The sequence below is a fragment of the Capra hircus genome, chromosome 1 (genome assembly GCF_001704415.2).
Source record: "Capra hircus breed San Clemente chromosome 1, ASM170441v1, whole genome shotgun sequence".
Classification (NCBI taxonomy): domain Eukaryota; kingdom Metazoa; phylum Chordata; class Mammalia; order Artiodactyla; family Bovidae; genus Capra; species Capra hircus.
In genome coordinates this window covers 131,788,499-131,804,379 of record NC_030808.1, presented here as the reverse complement: position 1 = coordinate 131,804,379, position 15,881 = coordinate 131,788,499, and the positions used below count along the sequence as shown (strand labels likewise).

Genomic DNA, 15,881 nt, shown 5'->3' with positions numbered 1-15,881 from the left:
TGCTGCACAGCCCGCCTCTTCAGAGCTGTCCGGGCTGGCTCCTCTTTCCAGAACAATTCAGGCTTTACAGCAACTCAGACTCGGCTCCAACATCTGTGTCCCAAAGCAAGGATGGCTGAGATGGAAAGCACACTTCATCCTGGAAGGAAACAACATTCCAGGTCAAGCTGAGTCTGCCAAACACCGACCCTCAAAATGATTCTAGAAGAAATCAAGACAAGTCTTATCATGTGGGTTTCCTACGCCTTGATTCCTTGTTTGTTTGTGGGTAAGTATTATTTAGAATACTGCCAATAGTCTGGGACTCAACTATAGGTTAAGAAACTGAAAAATGCTTTCCCAGGGTTTGGGGTTGTAGTATATGCATAGACCACCTTATGTCTGTTTTTAAAAAGGTTTTTCACTTCCTAATCCTCCATCCCCACAAAGAAAAGGCCTGTGTTCTATTAAGAAACTTCTCTTAAATTCATCATAGCAATCTAGAAAGATAAAGCATCAGAACAAATAGTTTGAAAGTGAGCAGAGATCCATATGCATTTTATTATTCATTTCATTACCGAGTTTTAAAAGCCACAAAACAGTATTATCTCAGTCTTTCTGTTTGTGCCTCAGAGATGTTCTCTGTAAGGAGAGGTTTAAGTAAAATAAAGATTCTAACAAAACACAGGCGAATAAGAAGACACACTTTGCAACCTTAATATTGGGTCTAAGACATAAAAATTGGATGCCTCTCCTGGTCAGGTACTCTGTAACATTTTTAGAAGTATTTGGTTTGGAGCATTTTGCCTGCCAGTTAAGATTACATAATTTTCTCTGCTCCATTTCTGGCTGCTTGCACCTACATGTTTTATTGTTATGAAATCGCAGCTTTTTTGCTTTTGATGTTTCTTCCTGTCAGCATTTAAGAGAAATTTCTAATTTGAATACATCAAGGTACGAGACACTTTGCACTGTTGATGGGTGTATTGAATACTTTCTTTTTCATACTTTCTTTTCTATTTTGGGGGTAACATTGAGAACTAATCATCCAGTTAGTTTAAATCAGGTAACAAATCAGTGCCAGGTGATTAGCAGATGTTTGGAGCTGACTTAAACATCAAATTTATGCCTGTGTAGCTCACAGCCCTTCATAGCTCTGTGTCTCAGCATGTGATATGTAAATTTGCTCTTTGTTTTGTGACCCACTGTATTTAGGCCCCAATCCTCTTTCTTACAGCTCCTTGTAAACAAGTATAGGCCACAGGCAGCTGTTGTCTTCACAGTTGGCATGTAACCCCCTCATTTCCTCCTCCTGGACTTTATTATTGTTCTTCTCCACCAGAAGCTTGATCTCTAGTTCCTTACCCCACTCTAAACCCATCATCCCATCGTCATTCCAGGTGGGACTCTGCTCCTGCAGAACCTTACCACACCTCTCTCCTTTGACCCTTGACCCCATGTATTCTATTTCAGTGCATTATTTCTGTTTCCTACACTGGCCTGAAGGCAGGGCCTAGGCATCTTTCCTGGTGTCCCCATGGCCCCTAGAATAGGCTAAGCGTGTTGGTTGATTGGTTAGTTAGTTGATCGATTGATTAGTTGGTGGGACAAACAAGTTGCCAGGAAACTACTCCTCCACTAAGCCAAAGGGAGAAGATGGGGAGGCTGAATGAGAAGGGGAAAAGCCAGCATATTTTTCCTAATTTTTTTTAAACAGGAAATTTATGGTTTTTTTTTTAAATCTCCTTGACCCATTTATTAATTTGACATTTTCTTCAATGAGGCAGTCCAGCCTTTTAAGGAAAACTATTTTAAACAGACCTGGAGGTGAGTACTCTTCTGATACCTGTAAACTTGCACAGAAAAACAAAGAAAAACAGCCACCACTATCCTTGTCTCTCCCTGCTCCCCCCCTCACCCCCCCCCCACAAAAAACAGTGGTAGAAGCCACAAGGATGTCAGAGTGAGAAGGACCTGTGGGTGAGTCTTGATTTCTATCACTTGCTAGTTCAGTGAATGTATCACATCACTTCAGTTTCCTTGTCTGTAAAATGGTCAAAATAGCTACCTTGTGGTTGGGATGTGTCAAACGAGATTATGCAAACAAAGGCACTCTGAAGATGTCAGGTTGCCCACCCCATGTTACTTACCATCTGTTGGTTGTGCAAACTGGTGGTGGTGTCAGCAAATATTTCCTTTAGCTGAGGTTACCTTTATGCAATTTTGATCATTTCCTCTGAATTGTGTAGAAGTCTGAAATGATTTCAGCAACATCTAAATGAACTATTGCTTACTCTAGATCCTTGGGAGAGATGGGTAGAGTTCTTGCTCTCTTTTTTAGAATTATTTTGCCTTGCCCTGTCCCTTTCAAGTAATTTGTGTGATTCAAGAAACTGATTCCCACTACCAGTAATAATAGTAATAAAAATAGCAACAACGATGACCATCACGACTGCCATTTATGAGCACACACTGTGTGCTAGATGAGTAAAAACATTCTCTTGACATCTCACATCAGTCCTGCAAAGGAGGTGATATAATCCCCATTTATGCACTAGGAAACAGGTTCAGTTAGTTACACAAGTGTATACATCTTGTAGGTTGGAGAACTGGGATTTGATCCTGGTTTGGGTGCCCACAGAGCCTGTGCCCTTTTAGTTCTCTGCAGAAGAAGCTGGCACACAAGCAGGACAGGAAAATTTTGGAGCGACGAAGTGAAAGTAATAAAGATGTTTCTACCTTTTCTGACACATTCGCCAGAAGGGCTGTTGAGGTAAAAGTGAGAGAAGAGGATCCAAATGAGGGGAATTGACAGCAGACCCCATGAGCGGAAAGCCAGTATGGAGTCATGCAAGGAAGAAGATGCAAGGTTTTCTGCTGGGGAAATTTGCCTGAGGACTTTGTAGTGGGCATAAACCTCAGAAGGGCACAAAGGTCTAATGTGAAATAGGAACTGTTGTTGTTCAGTTGATCAGTCATGTCTGACTATTCATGACCCTATGGACTGCAGAACATCAGGCTTCCGTGTCCTTCACTACTTCCCAGAGTTTTCTCAAACTCATGTCCATTGAGTCGGTGATGCCATCCAACCGTCTCATCCTCTGTCGTCCCCCTCTCCTCCTGCCTTCAATTTTTCCTAGCATCAGGGTCTTTTCCAGTGAGTTGGCTCTTCGAATCACATGGCCAAAGTATTGGAACTTCAGCTTCAGCATCAGTCCTCCCAGTGAATATTCAGTGTTGAATTCAAATCAGACTTGAAATCCTTTAGATTTGACTGGTTTGTTCTCTCAAGGGATCCTCAAGAGTCTTCTCTAGCACCACAATTCAACAGTATCAATTCTTCAGCACTCAGCCTTCCTTACGGTCCAGCTCTCACATCCATTCATGACTACTGAAAAAACCATAGCTTTGACGATATGGACCTTTATCCACAAGGTAATGTCTCTGCTTTTTAATATCCTGTCTAGGTTTGTCATAGCTTCTCTTCCAAGGAGCAAGCATCTTTTAATTTTACAGCTGCAGTCACCATCTGCAGTGATTTTGGAGCCCCCCAAAATAAAGTATGTTACTGTTTCCTTTGTTTCCCATCTATCTGCCATGAGGTGATTGGGCTGGATGCCATGATCTTAGTTTTTTAAATGTTGAGTTTTAAGCCAGCTTTTCCACTCTCCTCTTTCACCTTCATCAAGAGGCTCTTAAGTTCCTTTCTGCTTTCTGCCATAAGGGAGGGAGGTATCGTATACATATCTGAGGTTATTGATATTTCTCCCAGCAATTTTGATTCCAGCTTCTACTTCATCCAGTCCGGCACTTTGCATGATGTATTCTGCATATAAGTTAAATAAGCAGGGTGACAATATACAGCCTTGACATTACTCCTTTCCCAATTTGGAAACAGTCTGTTGTTCCATGTCCAGTTCTAACTGCTGCTTCTTGACCTGCATACAGGTTGCACAGGAGGCAGATAAGGTGGTCTGGTATTACCATCTCTTTAAGAATTTTCCACAGTTTGTTGTGATCCACACAGTCAAAGGCTTTGGCGTAGTCAATGAAGCAGAGGTAGATGTTTTTATGGAATTCTCTTGCTTTTTCTATGATCCAACAGATGTTGGCAATTTGATCTCTGGTACCTCTGCCTTTTCTAAATCCAGCTTGCACATCTGGAAGTTCTCGGTTCACATACTGTTCAAGCCTAGCTTGAATGATTTAAGCATTACCTTGCTAGCATGTAAAATAAGTACAGTTGTGTGGTAGTTTAAACATTGTTTGGAATTGCCTTTCTTTAGGATTGCAATGAAAACTGACTTTTTCCAGTCCTGTGGCCATGGCTGAGTTTTACTAATTTTCTGGCATATTGAGTGCAGCACTTTCACAGCTTCATCTTTTAGGATTTGAAATAGCTCAGCTGGAATTCCATCACCTCCACTAGATTTGTTCGGGGTGATGCTTCTTCAGACCCCTTTGACTTCAGGATGTCTGGCTCCAAGTGAGTGATCACACCATTGTGGTTATCTGGGTCATTAAGAACTTTGTGGTTAGTTCTTCTGTGTATTCTTGCCACCTCTTCTTAATATTTTCTGCTTCTGTTATGTCCATACCATTTCTGTCCTTTATTGTGCCCATCTATGCATGAAATCTGTATGCAGGTCAGGAAGCAACGGTTAGAACTGGACATGGAACAACAGACTGGTTTCAAACAGGAAAAGGAGTATGTCAAGGCTGTATATTGTCACCCTGCTTATTTAACTTCTATGCAGAGTAAGTCATGAGAAACGCTGGACTGGAAGAAACACAAGCTGGAATCAAGATTGCCGGGAGAAATATCAATAACCTCAGATATGCAGATGGCACCACCCTTATGGCAGAAAGTGAAGAGGAACTAAAAAGCCTCCTGATGAAAGTGAAAGTGGAGAGTGAACAAGTTGGCTTAAAGCTCAACATTCAGAAAACGAAGATCATGGCATCCGGTCCCATCACTTCATGGGAACTAGATGGGGAAACAGTGGAAACAGTGTCAGACTTTATTTTGGGGGGATCCAAAATCACTGCAGATGGTGACTGCAGCCATGAAATTAAAAGACGCTTACTCCTTGGAAGGAAAGTTATGACCAACCTAGATAGCATATTCAAAAGCAGAGACATTACTTTGCCGACTAAGGTCCATCTAGTCAAGGCTATGGTTTTTCCTGCGGTCATGTATGGATGTGAGAGTTGGACTGTGAAGAAGGCTGAGTGCCGAAGAATTGATGCTTTTGAACTGCGGTGTTGGAGAAGACTCTTGAGAGTCCCTTGGACTGCAAGGAGATCCAACCAGTCCATTCTGAAGGAGATCAGCAATGGATTTCTTTGGAAGGAATGATGCTAAAGCTGAAACTCCAGTACTTCAGCCACCTCATGCGAAGAGTTGACTCATTGGAAAAGACTCTGATGCTGGGAGGGATTGGGGGCAGGAGGAGAAGGGGACGACGGAGGATGAGATGGCTGGATGGCATCACTGACTTGATGGACGTGAGTTTGAGTGGACTCCGGGAGTTGGTGATGGACAGGGAGGCCTGGCATGCCTCAATTCATGGGGTAGCAAAGAGTCGGACATGACTGAGCGACTGAACTAAACTGGTGCATGAAATGTTTCCTTGTTATCTCTAAGTTTCTTGATGAGGTCTCTAGTCTTTCCCATTGTATTGTTTTCCTCTGTTTCTTTTCACTGTTTGCTTTAAAAAGGCTTTCTTATCTCTCCTTGCTGTTCTTTGGAACTCTGCATTCAGATGGGTATCTTTCCTTTTCTCCTATGCTTTTTGCTTCTCTTCTTTTCTCAGCTATTTGTAAGGCCTCCTCAGACAACCATTTTGCCTTTTTGCATTTCTTTTTTGGGGGGATGATTTTGATCACTGCCTCCTATACAATGTTACGAACCTCAGTGCATAGTTTTTCAGGCAGTCTGTCTATCAGATCTAATCCCTTGAATCTGTTTGTCACTTCCACTGTATAATCATAAAGGATTTGATTTAGGTCCTACCTGAATGGTCTAGTGGTTTTCCCTACTTTCTTCAATTGAAGTCTAAATTTTGCAATGAGGAGCTCATGGTCTGAACCGCAGTTATTGCCCACTCTTCTTTTCACTTACTGTACAGAGCTTCTCCATCTTTGGCTGCAAAGAACATAATCAATCTGATTTCAGTATTGACCGTATGGTGATGCTCCTGGTGTAGTGTCATCTCTTGTGTTGTTGAAGGAGGGTATTTGCCATGACGAGTGCATCCTCTTGGTAAAATTGTTAGCCTTTGCCCTGTTTCTTTTTGTACTCCAAAGCCAAATTTGCCTGTTACTCCAGATATCTCTTGACTTCCTACTTTTGCATTCCAGTCCCCTATGATGAAAAGGACATCTTTTTTTGGTGTTAGTTCTAGAAGGTCTTGTAGGTCATCATGGTACCATTCATCTTCAGCTTCTTCGCCATTAGTGGTTGGGGCATAGACTTAGATTACTGTGATATTGAATGGTTTGCCTTGGAAATGAACTAAGATCATTCTGTCGTTTTTGAGATTGCACCCAAGTACTGCATTTCGGACTCTTTTGTTGACTATGATGGCTACTCCATTTCTTCTAAGGGATCTTGCCCACAGTAGTAGATATAATGGTCATCTGAATTAGATGGGAATCAGAGGAGAAAAAAATTTAGGCTGAGGCCAATTTCACTGAACCAAGATTTGGTTCATGTATTTTGTTTTCATTCATTCTAAATTTCTGAGCACCCACTATGTGCCAGTTTCTGGATTAGGTGCTGATTAAAGATGAACAAAACAGAGTCTCCTGTCTTCAGGGAACATAAGAGCCTACTGGGAAATACACTCAAGTCTTTAGGGATTTATCATTCATAGTTTTTTTTTAACTGAAATATAGTTGATTTATAATTTTGTGTTAATTACTCCTGGATAGCACAGTGATTCAGTTATACATATATATATATGTACATTCTTTTTAAATATTCTTTTCCATTATGGTTTATCACAGTATATTAAATATAGTTCACTGTGCTATACAGTAGGGCCTTGTTGCTTCTCCATTCTATCTATAAAGCCTTACATCGCTAACCCCAGACTCCTACTCCACCCCTTCCCCTATCCCCTCCCCCTTGGCAACCACCATTCTGTTCTATGTCCGTGATTCTGTTTCTGTTTCATAGACAGGTCCTTTAGTGTCGTATTTTAGATTCCATGCAAAAGTGATATCATATATCATTCATAGTTTTAACTGTCTTTCAGGCCCCAGAAGTAAGGTCTAGGTCAGTGGTTCTCAATCTCAAGTGCACATTGGAATCACCTGGAGAGCTGGTAAAAATACAAACACTTTCACTTTTCACTTTCATGCATTGGAGAAGGAAATGGCATCCCACTTCAGTGTTCTTGCCTGGAGAATCCCAGGGACGGGAGAGCCTGGTGGGCTGCCGTCTATAGGGTCGCACAGAGTTGGACATAACTGAAGCGACTTAGCAGCAGCAGCAGCCAGGATTTCACAGCCAGAAATCTGACTTAATTAATCTAGGGTGCTGCCTTGGCTCTGGGATTTTTAAAAACTTCCTGGGCCAGACTCCTTAGAGAAGCAGTTTATTCTATAACTGGGAAGAGAAAATAAAGTTTGGAGCATCTTGTGGTAACGAAGGAAGTGCTCAAAATAGGATGGGGGCCAAGATGCCATAAGTATCCTGGATTGGAACCTGACATGGAAAAAAGAGTATCAATGGAAAATTTGGCAAAATCCAAGTAAAGTTTGGAGTTTAATTAAAAGTAATATACCAATGTTGGTTTCTTAGTTTTGACAAGTATATCATGACTATATTAGATGTTAGCATCAGGGGAAGCTGAGTGAAGGGTTTACAAGAACCCTGTATTACTGTCTGTACTTTTTCCTACAAATCTAAAATTATTCTAAAATTAGAAGTCTATTAATGAAAATAACATGAGAAAAGAGAATGAGAGATGAAAGTAAGTCAAAAGCACACAAAATCCAAAATAACTCCCAATAACCAAAGATGGAACAATTTGAGTAACATAATCAACGCTGATAGAATAAAATAAATTTCTATGAGTCCACACTGTTATATTACAAATCTCCACAAATGGTAGAGCGGGAAGAACTCTTCCTTACAAAATTCCAGTTAACACATAAAAAACCACTACTAGAACATCATAGCAATGATTGTTGCAAGTATCATCCACCAATAAATACAAAAATTAATGGATAAAAGCTTGAGGAGAAAGAATATTTGCACAGTATCACAGTATTTCCCCTAAATTATTTATTAATTATAAAGGGGGAAATGGTAATTTTATAGTGAAGACACTGCCTTAACCACGTGGTCAAGGGTAACTCCACCAGTCATAACATATGTTAACATCATACACTCCCTGTGAGTACATGGCAAAAATGTACAACCTTATCAAATCATGAAAAAATGTGAGATGAACCCAAACTGAGGAACATCGTACAAAACAACGAACCTGTACCTGTCAAAATGTCAAGGAAAGACTGAGGACAGACTGGAGAAGACTAAGATATGACAACTAAATGTAGGACCTGGATTGGTTCCTGAAAAAAAGAAAAAGGAAGGAAGGAGGGGAGAGAGGAAGGAAGGCAGGAAGAGAGAAAGAAAGAAAGAGATTTAGGGGAAAATTTGGTGACATTCAGATAAAAACTGAGGCTTCATTATGGATGTTGGGCCAATGTTACTATCTTCCTTTTCATATTTGTTCCCTGGTTATGTACATGTGGAAAACTGACTGAAGGGTATATGGGAGCTCTCTATTCTATTTTGCAACTCTTCTGTTAAGTCTGAAATTATTTCAAAACTTAAAAAGCCTCTTCCCCAGTGATTCTAATGGGCAGCCAAGATTGAGAAGGGTTAGTTTAACCTCTATATACCAGTGCTTCTGAAACTTTAATGTTTATGAATTACCTGGGGTGGGAGGGTGTCTTTTTAAAATGCAGATTCTGGTTCAGTAGAGCATAGGTTGCAAGGTTTTGTGCTGCTGCTGATCCAGACCATACTTCAAGATCCTGAAACAATAGACCACTTTCCTAAGGCATGAACTGGTTTGCATACTTTTTGAGGCTGGGATGTGGGCACTAGTTACTAGGCAGCAAGTGATGCCAGCAACTTGTTTAGCAGCCATGTCCTAGTTCAGCCTTGCTCTTTGTTCAGATCACATACGAGGGGATTCTCTTGAAATAATCTACTTTAATTGAGAGACATGTCATGTCAGTTTGCAGTACAAGTATCCCCTAAAGTGCAAGCCCCCTGTGGTGGTAGTCGAAATGATGGTTCCCCCAGTGATATCCACATTCTTTTTCAAAAAACACTTATTTGACTGTGTGGCTTGTGGGTTCTTAGTTCCCAGACCAGGGGTTGAACCCCTACCCCCTGCATTGGGAACACAGAGTCTTAACCACAGGACCACCAGGAGGATTCAAGATATCCATTCTCTAATTCCTAGAAACCAGTGGATATGTTACCTCCTGTGGAAAAAGGGATTTTTTTTTTCCACATTAAGATGCAATTAATATTATGGGATTTTGAGATTAGGAGATTATCCTGGATTATTGGTTGGGCCCAATCTAATCATATGAGTCCTTCAAAGCTGAGAAGCTTTCCTGGATCCAGGGAGAGAGGGATGGGAGGACAGAAAAAGAGGCAGGGAAAATCTGAAACATGAAAGGGACTTAACCAGCCATTGTTGGCTTTGAAAATGGAGGAGAGAGGGGCCGTGTGCAAGAAGGTGGGGCCTTGTCCCAGCAACTGGAAATGGCAAGAAAACAGTCTTCCCTGGAGCCTGCTCTTCTCCCAATGCCTTGATTTTAGCTCAGTTAGACCTGATTCAGATTCCTGACCTATGGAACTGGACAATAATAAATCTGTGTTGTTTTAAGATACTGCCTTTGTGGGAATTTATTACAGTGCAATAGAAAACGAACAGGCCACAAGAAAAAGGGATCAGATTCATGAATGCAGCTCTGTGCAAAAAATGTTGCTTAGCTAGTTTTGCCACACTGAGTACCAAAATCTTAAAAGTCAGGTCACAGTCACCCAGCTCAAGTTTTTGTTGGAAACACAATCCAAGAGGCTCCACCCCATGGACCTTCTTGAGATACTGAGTCAGACGGTTAAAAGAGAATAATTCTCTATAGTGACAAGAGCATAACTATTCAAAGGAACCAAATGACCAGAAGATATCCCAACATCTCACTCCAGCTCTGGTGAGAATTCTCATCCAGTGTGGCTGAGCAAACACTCTTCCCCATTTTGCACCCTCCTCCCTGTGGCTAATGTGTCTTTCCCATTCACACTACAAGCTTACTCTCCTCTTCCCCCTTGGCTGTATTCTTTTTTTTTTTTTTTTTTTTTAGTATTTTTTTAAAAGTCTTTATTGAATTTGTTGCAATATTACTTTGGTCTTACATTTTGTGTTTTTTGGCTGTGAGAGCTGTAGGATGTTAGCTCCCTGACCAGGGATGGAACCTGCACCTCTTGCCTTGGTCAGTGAAGTCTTAACCACTGAACCATCAGGGAAGTCCCTTAACTGTATTCTTTGTTTTTGTATTTGCTTATTTACATCAGGGAGAGTGTCTATTAACTGGTTTCTTCAGAGACTTGACTTCAATACATATTACTCCTGGCTGTTAGATGACATTTCTTGTTAATGAGATTGCTGGGTGGATGACAAAGTTTTCTTTTTCTCCATTGAATTGCGTTCTAAGGACCACCATGTGCCTTCTCAAACAATTGGAGGGGATTTTAAAACCTTTCATAGGTGAAGGGAGTCATTCTTGCTCAGATTTGAGCTGAAACTAGAGTTCCCTGTTTAGTGTCCTAGCATAAAACGTATCCTTCCTCATGTAGTGCCACCTTAGTTTTTTGCCTTTTTTTTTTTAATTTAAAATTTTGGCTGCACGGCATATGGGATCTTAGTGCCCAGACCAGGGACTGAACCCATGCCCCTGCCTTGGAAGGCAGATTCTTAACCACTGGACCATCAGGGAAGTCCTCCACCATACTTTCTATGTAACCCAGTTAAACATACCCTGGCATCAGTAGTTCCCTGGCATTACTGATTTTCCATCTCATTCCCAATGTGTGTGTGTGCGACATAAACTACAGTGAAACAAAGATAGAATTTGGAATATACTATACAAGTGGAATAAAGATATTGAAGATGTTGCTTATAGGGCTCAGAAGGAAGCAGTAATTTTCATTTTAATATAGGAATGAGACAGTATTTTGCCAATAGTGGAGTTAGATTTGGAATTTCACAGCTAGGTGAAGACAGTTACACAGGTGCAAACTGTTGCATAGCGTGATGGAGTGACCTGAAAGTTGGGACATTTGCTGTTGTCCTGCCTGCGTGCCCTTCATGAAGAAAGACATATCCGGAAATTCAACCTCAGAGTGTCTTCCTTAAAGCCTTGGTAAGTGCCCTAATCACTGGGACAGCTAATCATTAGGACTCCCTCCATAAACAGGTTTCCCTTGCAGATTTAATTGACTACACTCAATTATACAACTTTCCTAGATGCATTTCATCCTGTTTGAGTTTATCCTATCATGGTCTTTTAAAATGTATCCTGTCATTCAGATAATCAGAATTAATGTTAATTTTTTTAGGTGTGATGACACTATATTTTTTTAACTGAAATTTTGCTGTAATTCTAGATTTTTATGCAGTTATAAGAAATAAGTGGGCTTTCCTGGTGGCTCAGATGGTGAAGAATCTGCCTGCAATGCAGGAGACCCTGGTTCAATCCTTGGGTCAGGAAGATCCCCTGGAGTAGGAAATGGCAACCCAATCCAGTATTCTTGCCTGGAGAATCCCATGGACAGAGGAGCCTGGCAGGCTACAGGCCATGGGGTTGCAAAGAACTGGACACGACTGAGCAACTAACACTTTCACACTTTTCATAAGATATGACACAGAGGGACTTCCTTGGTGGTCCAGTGGCTGACTCCACTCCCAAAATGCAGGGGACCCTGGGTTTGATCCCTGGTCAGGGAACTTGATGTCGTATCCACAACTAAGAGTTTGCATGCCAAAACTTAAAAAAAAAAAAAAATCCTGCATGCTGCAACTAAAAAAGATCCCTCATGCCCAACTAAGGCTTGGTGTGCTACTGCTAAGTCGCTTCACTCGTGTCTGACTCTGTGCGACCCCATAGACAGCAGCCCACCAGGCTCCCCTGTCCCTGGGATTCTCCAGGCAAGAACACTGGAGTGGGTTGCCATTTCCTTCTTCAATGCATGAAAGTGAAAAGTGAAAGTGAAGTCATTCAGTCGTGTCCGACCCTTAGCGACCCCATGGACTTCAGCCTATCAGGCTCCTCCATCCATGGGAGTTTCCAGGCAAGAGTACTGGAGTGGGTTGCCATTTCCTTCTCCAAAGACTTGGTGTAGCCAAATAAATTTAAAAAAAAGAAATAATACAGAAAACCCAGTTTCCCCAACGGTATTTTGTAAAACAATAGTATAATACTACAACTAGGATATTGAAATCCTTGGTATTGACAAAATCCACACGTCTTATTCAGATTTCCCCAGCTTTACTTGCATTTGTATGTGTGTGTGTGAAGGTTTGCATATTTATCACCACAGTCAAGATACTGAACATTTCCGATATCACAATGATATGTCTTGTTGCCTTTTTATAACCTCACCCATCTCTCACTACTGTGCCTTTCCCCACTCTTCCTAACTCCTGGCAACCATTAATCTCTCAAAATCTAAAATTTTGTCATTTGAAAATGTTATAAAAATAGAAATATACAGTATGTAGCTTTGGGGGTATGGCTTCTTTCAGTTGGTGTAATTCCCTGGAGATTCATCTCGATTGTTTTGTGTAGTTTGTGCCTTTCACTTGGATATACCATATTTGTTTAACCATTCACCTGTGGGCATCTGGGCCGATTGCATTTTGTTTATGGACATTTGCTGTGCAGACTTTGTGTGATATAAATTTTCATTACCTTGGGATAAATGCCCAAGGGAGCACTTGCTGGGTTGTGTAGTAATTTACAAGTTTGGTTCTGCAAGAAACTGCTGAACTATCTTCCAGTGTGGTAGTACCACTTTGTTCCCACTGAGTGATGTATGAGGGATCCACTTTCTCTGTGTCCTCACCAGGGTTTGGTTTTGTCACTTTAAGAATTTTTAGTCATTCTGATAGCTGTGTGGCACTCTCTCATGGAAGTTTTAATTTGCATTTCCCTAATAGCTAATGATATTGAACATATTTTCATGTGCTTATTTGCCATCTGTGTGTGCTCTTTTGGGGAAATGACTTCTTCACATCTTTTACTCATTTTCTAGTTGAATTGCTTGCTTTTTTACTGTTGGATTTTGAGTATTCTTTATATATATATTCTAGATATAAATCCTTTGTGAGATATATTGTTTGCAAATGTTTTCTCCTAGTCTGTATCTTGTCTTTTTATCCTCTTAACAGGGTCTTTGTGGTGCAAGAGATTTTAATTTAAATGATGCCTGTTTATCAATTTTTCCTTTTATGGATCACGCTTTGAGTGTCAAGTGTAAGAAATCTTCGTCTGGCCCTGAAGATTTTCTCCTACATTTTTTCCTAAAAGTTTTAGACTTTCACATTTTACATCAAGTCCATGGTCTGCTTTGAGTTAATTTTTGCTAACATGCAAGATGTAGGTTGAGGTTTTTTGTTTGCCTGCAAATATCCGATTGCTCTAATATTGTTTGTTGAAAAGGCTATCCTTCCTTCAGTAAATTGCTTTTGTACCTTTGTCAAAAATCAGCTGAGCATATTTATGTGGGTCTATTTCTGGGCTGTCTCTATTGTTTAATCAATCTATGTGTCTATTTCTTTGTCAATACCACACAGTCTTAATTATTATAAGTTTTAAAATTGGGTAGATTGAGTTCTCTTACCTTTTGCTTTTTCAAAATTGTTTTATTCTTGTTCCTTTGCCTTTTCTCATGAATTTTAGGAAAAGCTTGCCTATCTCCACAAAAAACCTTGCTGGGTTTTTGATAGGAACCTGTTAAATATATGTATCAATTTGGGGAGAATTACCATTTTAACTGTGTTGAGTTGTCCAATCCATCAGCACAGTATGCCTCTCCATCTATTTAGATTTTCTTTGAAATTTTTTCACTGGCATTGTGGTGTTTTCCCCATAGAAATCTTAGGTATGTTTCATTAGATTTACCCCTGAGTTTTTCTTTTGGAGAGGGGCAATGATTGCAAATAGTATTTTAAGTTCCTGCATATAAGTGTTCATTGCTAGTATTTAGAGATACAACTAATTTTTTTATGTTTATCTTGTATCCCATGAACTTGCCAAATTCACTGTTAGTTTTCAGAGGCTTTTTTGGTAGATTCTGTGGGATTTCCTACATAGCCTAACATGTCACCTGGAAATAGAGGGAGATTTATCACTTATTTTCCAAGCTGTAATGTCTTTTACTTCCTTTGTTTGCCTTATTGCAGTTACTAGAACTTCTAGTACAATGTCTAATATAAGTGATAAGTGTGGGCATCCTTGCCTCATTCTTGATATAGGGAAAAAGCATCCAGTCTTTTACCACTGAACAAGATGTTAGCTGTAGGTTTTTTTTCTGGCAGTGCTGGATCGTCACTGATTTGCATGGGCTTTCCTTGGGTGCAGTGAGCAGGGGCTCCTCTTCACGGCAGTGCTTCTCACTGTGGTGGCTTCTCTTACTGTGGGGCACAGTTTCTAGGTGCAAAGATTTCAGCAGTTGCGGCTGGCAGGCTCCAGAACTTGGGCTCAGGAGTTGTGCTACGGGCTTAGTTGTTCCACGGCATGTGGGATCTTCCCGGATCAGGGATCAAACCTATGTCTCCTGCATTGGCAGGCAGGTTTTTATCCACTGTGCCACCAGGAAAATCCAGCTGTAGGTTTTTTATAGATGGTCATTATCAAATTGAGATAATTCCTGTTGTTCATAATTCAAAGAAACGGTTTCTTTTTTTCTGTTTTGTTTTAAAATTATGAATGGGTGTTGAATTTTGTAAATGCTTTCTTGGTGTCAGCTGAAACAATTATATGATTTTTCTTCTTGATCTTGTTGATGTGGTGAATTACATTAATTGATTTTCAAATACTGAAGCAGCCTTGCATACCTGGAATAAATCACACTTGATCAGAGTGTATAGTCTTATACAACACCAAATTTGGATTGTATTTGTCAAAGATTTTTACATCTAAGTGCCTGAGACATATTGATCTGTAGCCTTTTGCTTTTTAAAAAATATGCATAATCTTTGTCTGATTTTGGTATCAGGGTAATACTGACCCCATAAAGTAAGTTTTTTCTTCTCTCATTTCTGGAAGATATTGTATAAAATTGGTACTACTTTCTCTTTAACTATTTCATAGTTTTTGTTGTTTTTCAGTTGATAAGTAGTATCCGACTCTTTGTGACCACATGGATTGCAGCATGCCAGGCTTCCCTGTCCTTCACTATCTCCCAGAGTTTGCTCAAACTCCTGTCCATTGAGCTGATGATGCCATCCAACCATCTTATCTTCTGTTCCCCCCTTCTCCTCATGCCCTCAATCTTTCCCAGCATCAGACACTTTTCCAATGAGTCAGCTCTTCACATCAGGTGGCCAAAGTACTGGAGCTTCAACTTCAGCATCAGTCCTTCCAGTGAATATTCAGGACTGATTTCCTTTAGGATGGACTGGTTGGATCTCCTTGCAGTCCAAGGGACTCTCAAGAGTCTTCTCCAGCACCACAGTTCAAAACCATCAATTCTTCAGTGCTCAGCTTTCTTTATGGTCCACGTCTCACATCTCACATTCATATTCTCCAGTATAATTATCTGGTCCAGGAGATTTCATTTTTGAGGGTTTTAGAATTATGAA

General features: G+C 40.4%; 1 protein-coding gene across 2 annotated transcripts in view; it reads left to right on the top strand.

The window, feature by feature from the left end:
• IL20RB (interleukin 20 receptor subunit beta) overlaps positions 1-15,881 on the top strand; it is a 36,540-nt gene continuing 20,659 nt past the window's right edge. The window contains exon 1 of one of the 2 annotated variants that reach the window (XM_013966126.2): positions 1-268. In XM_013966126.2, coding sequence (XP_013821580.2) covers positions 196-268 — 73 coding nt within the window. In that variant the 5' untranslated portion in view covers positions 1-195. The remainder of the gene's footprint in view (positions 269-15,881) is intronic. The other variant, XM_005675529.3, reaches the window with a different exon arrangement.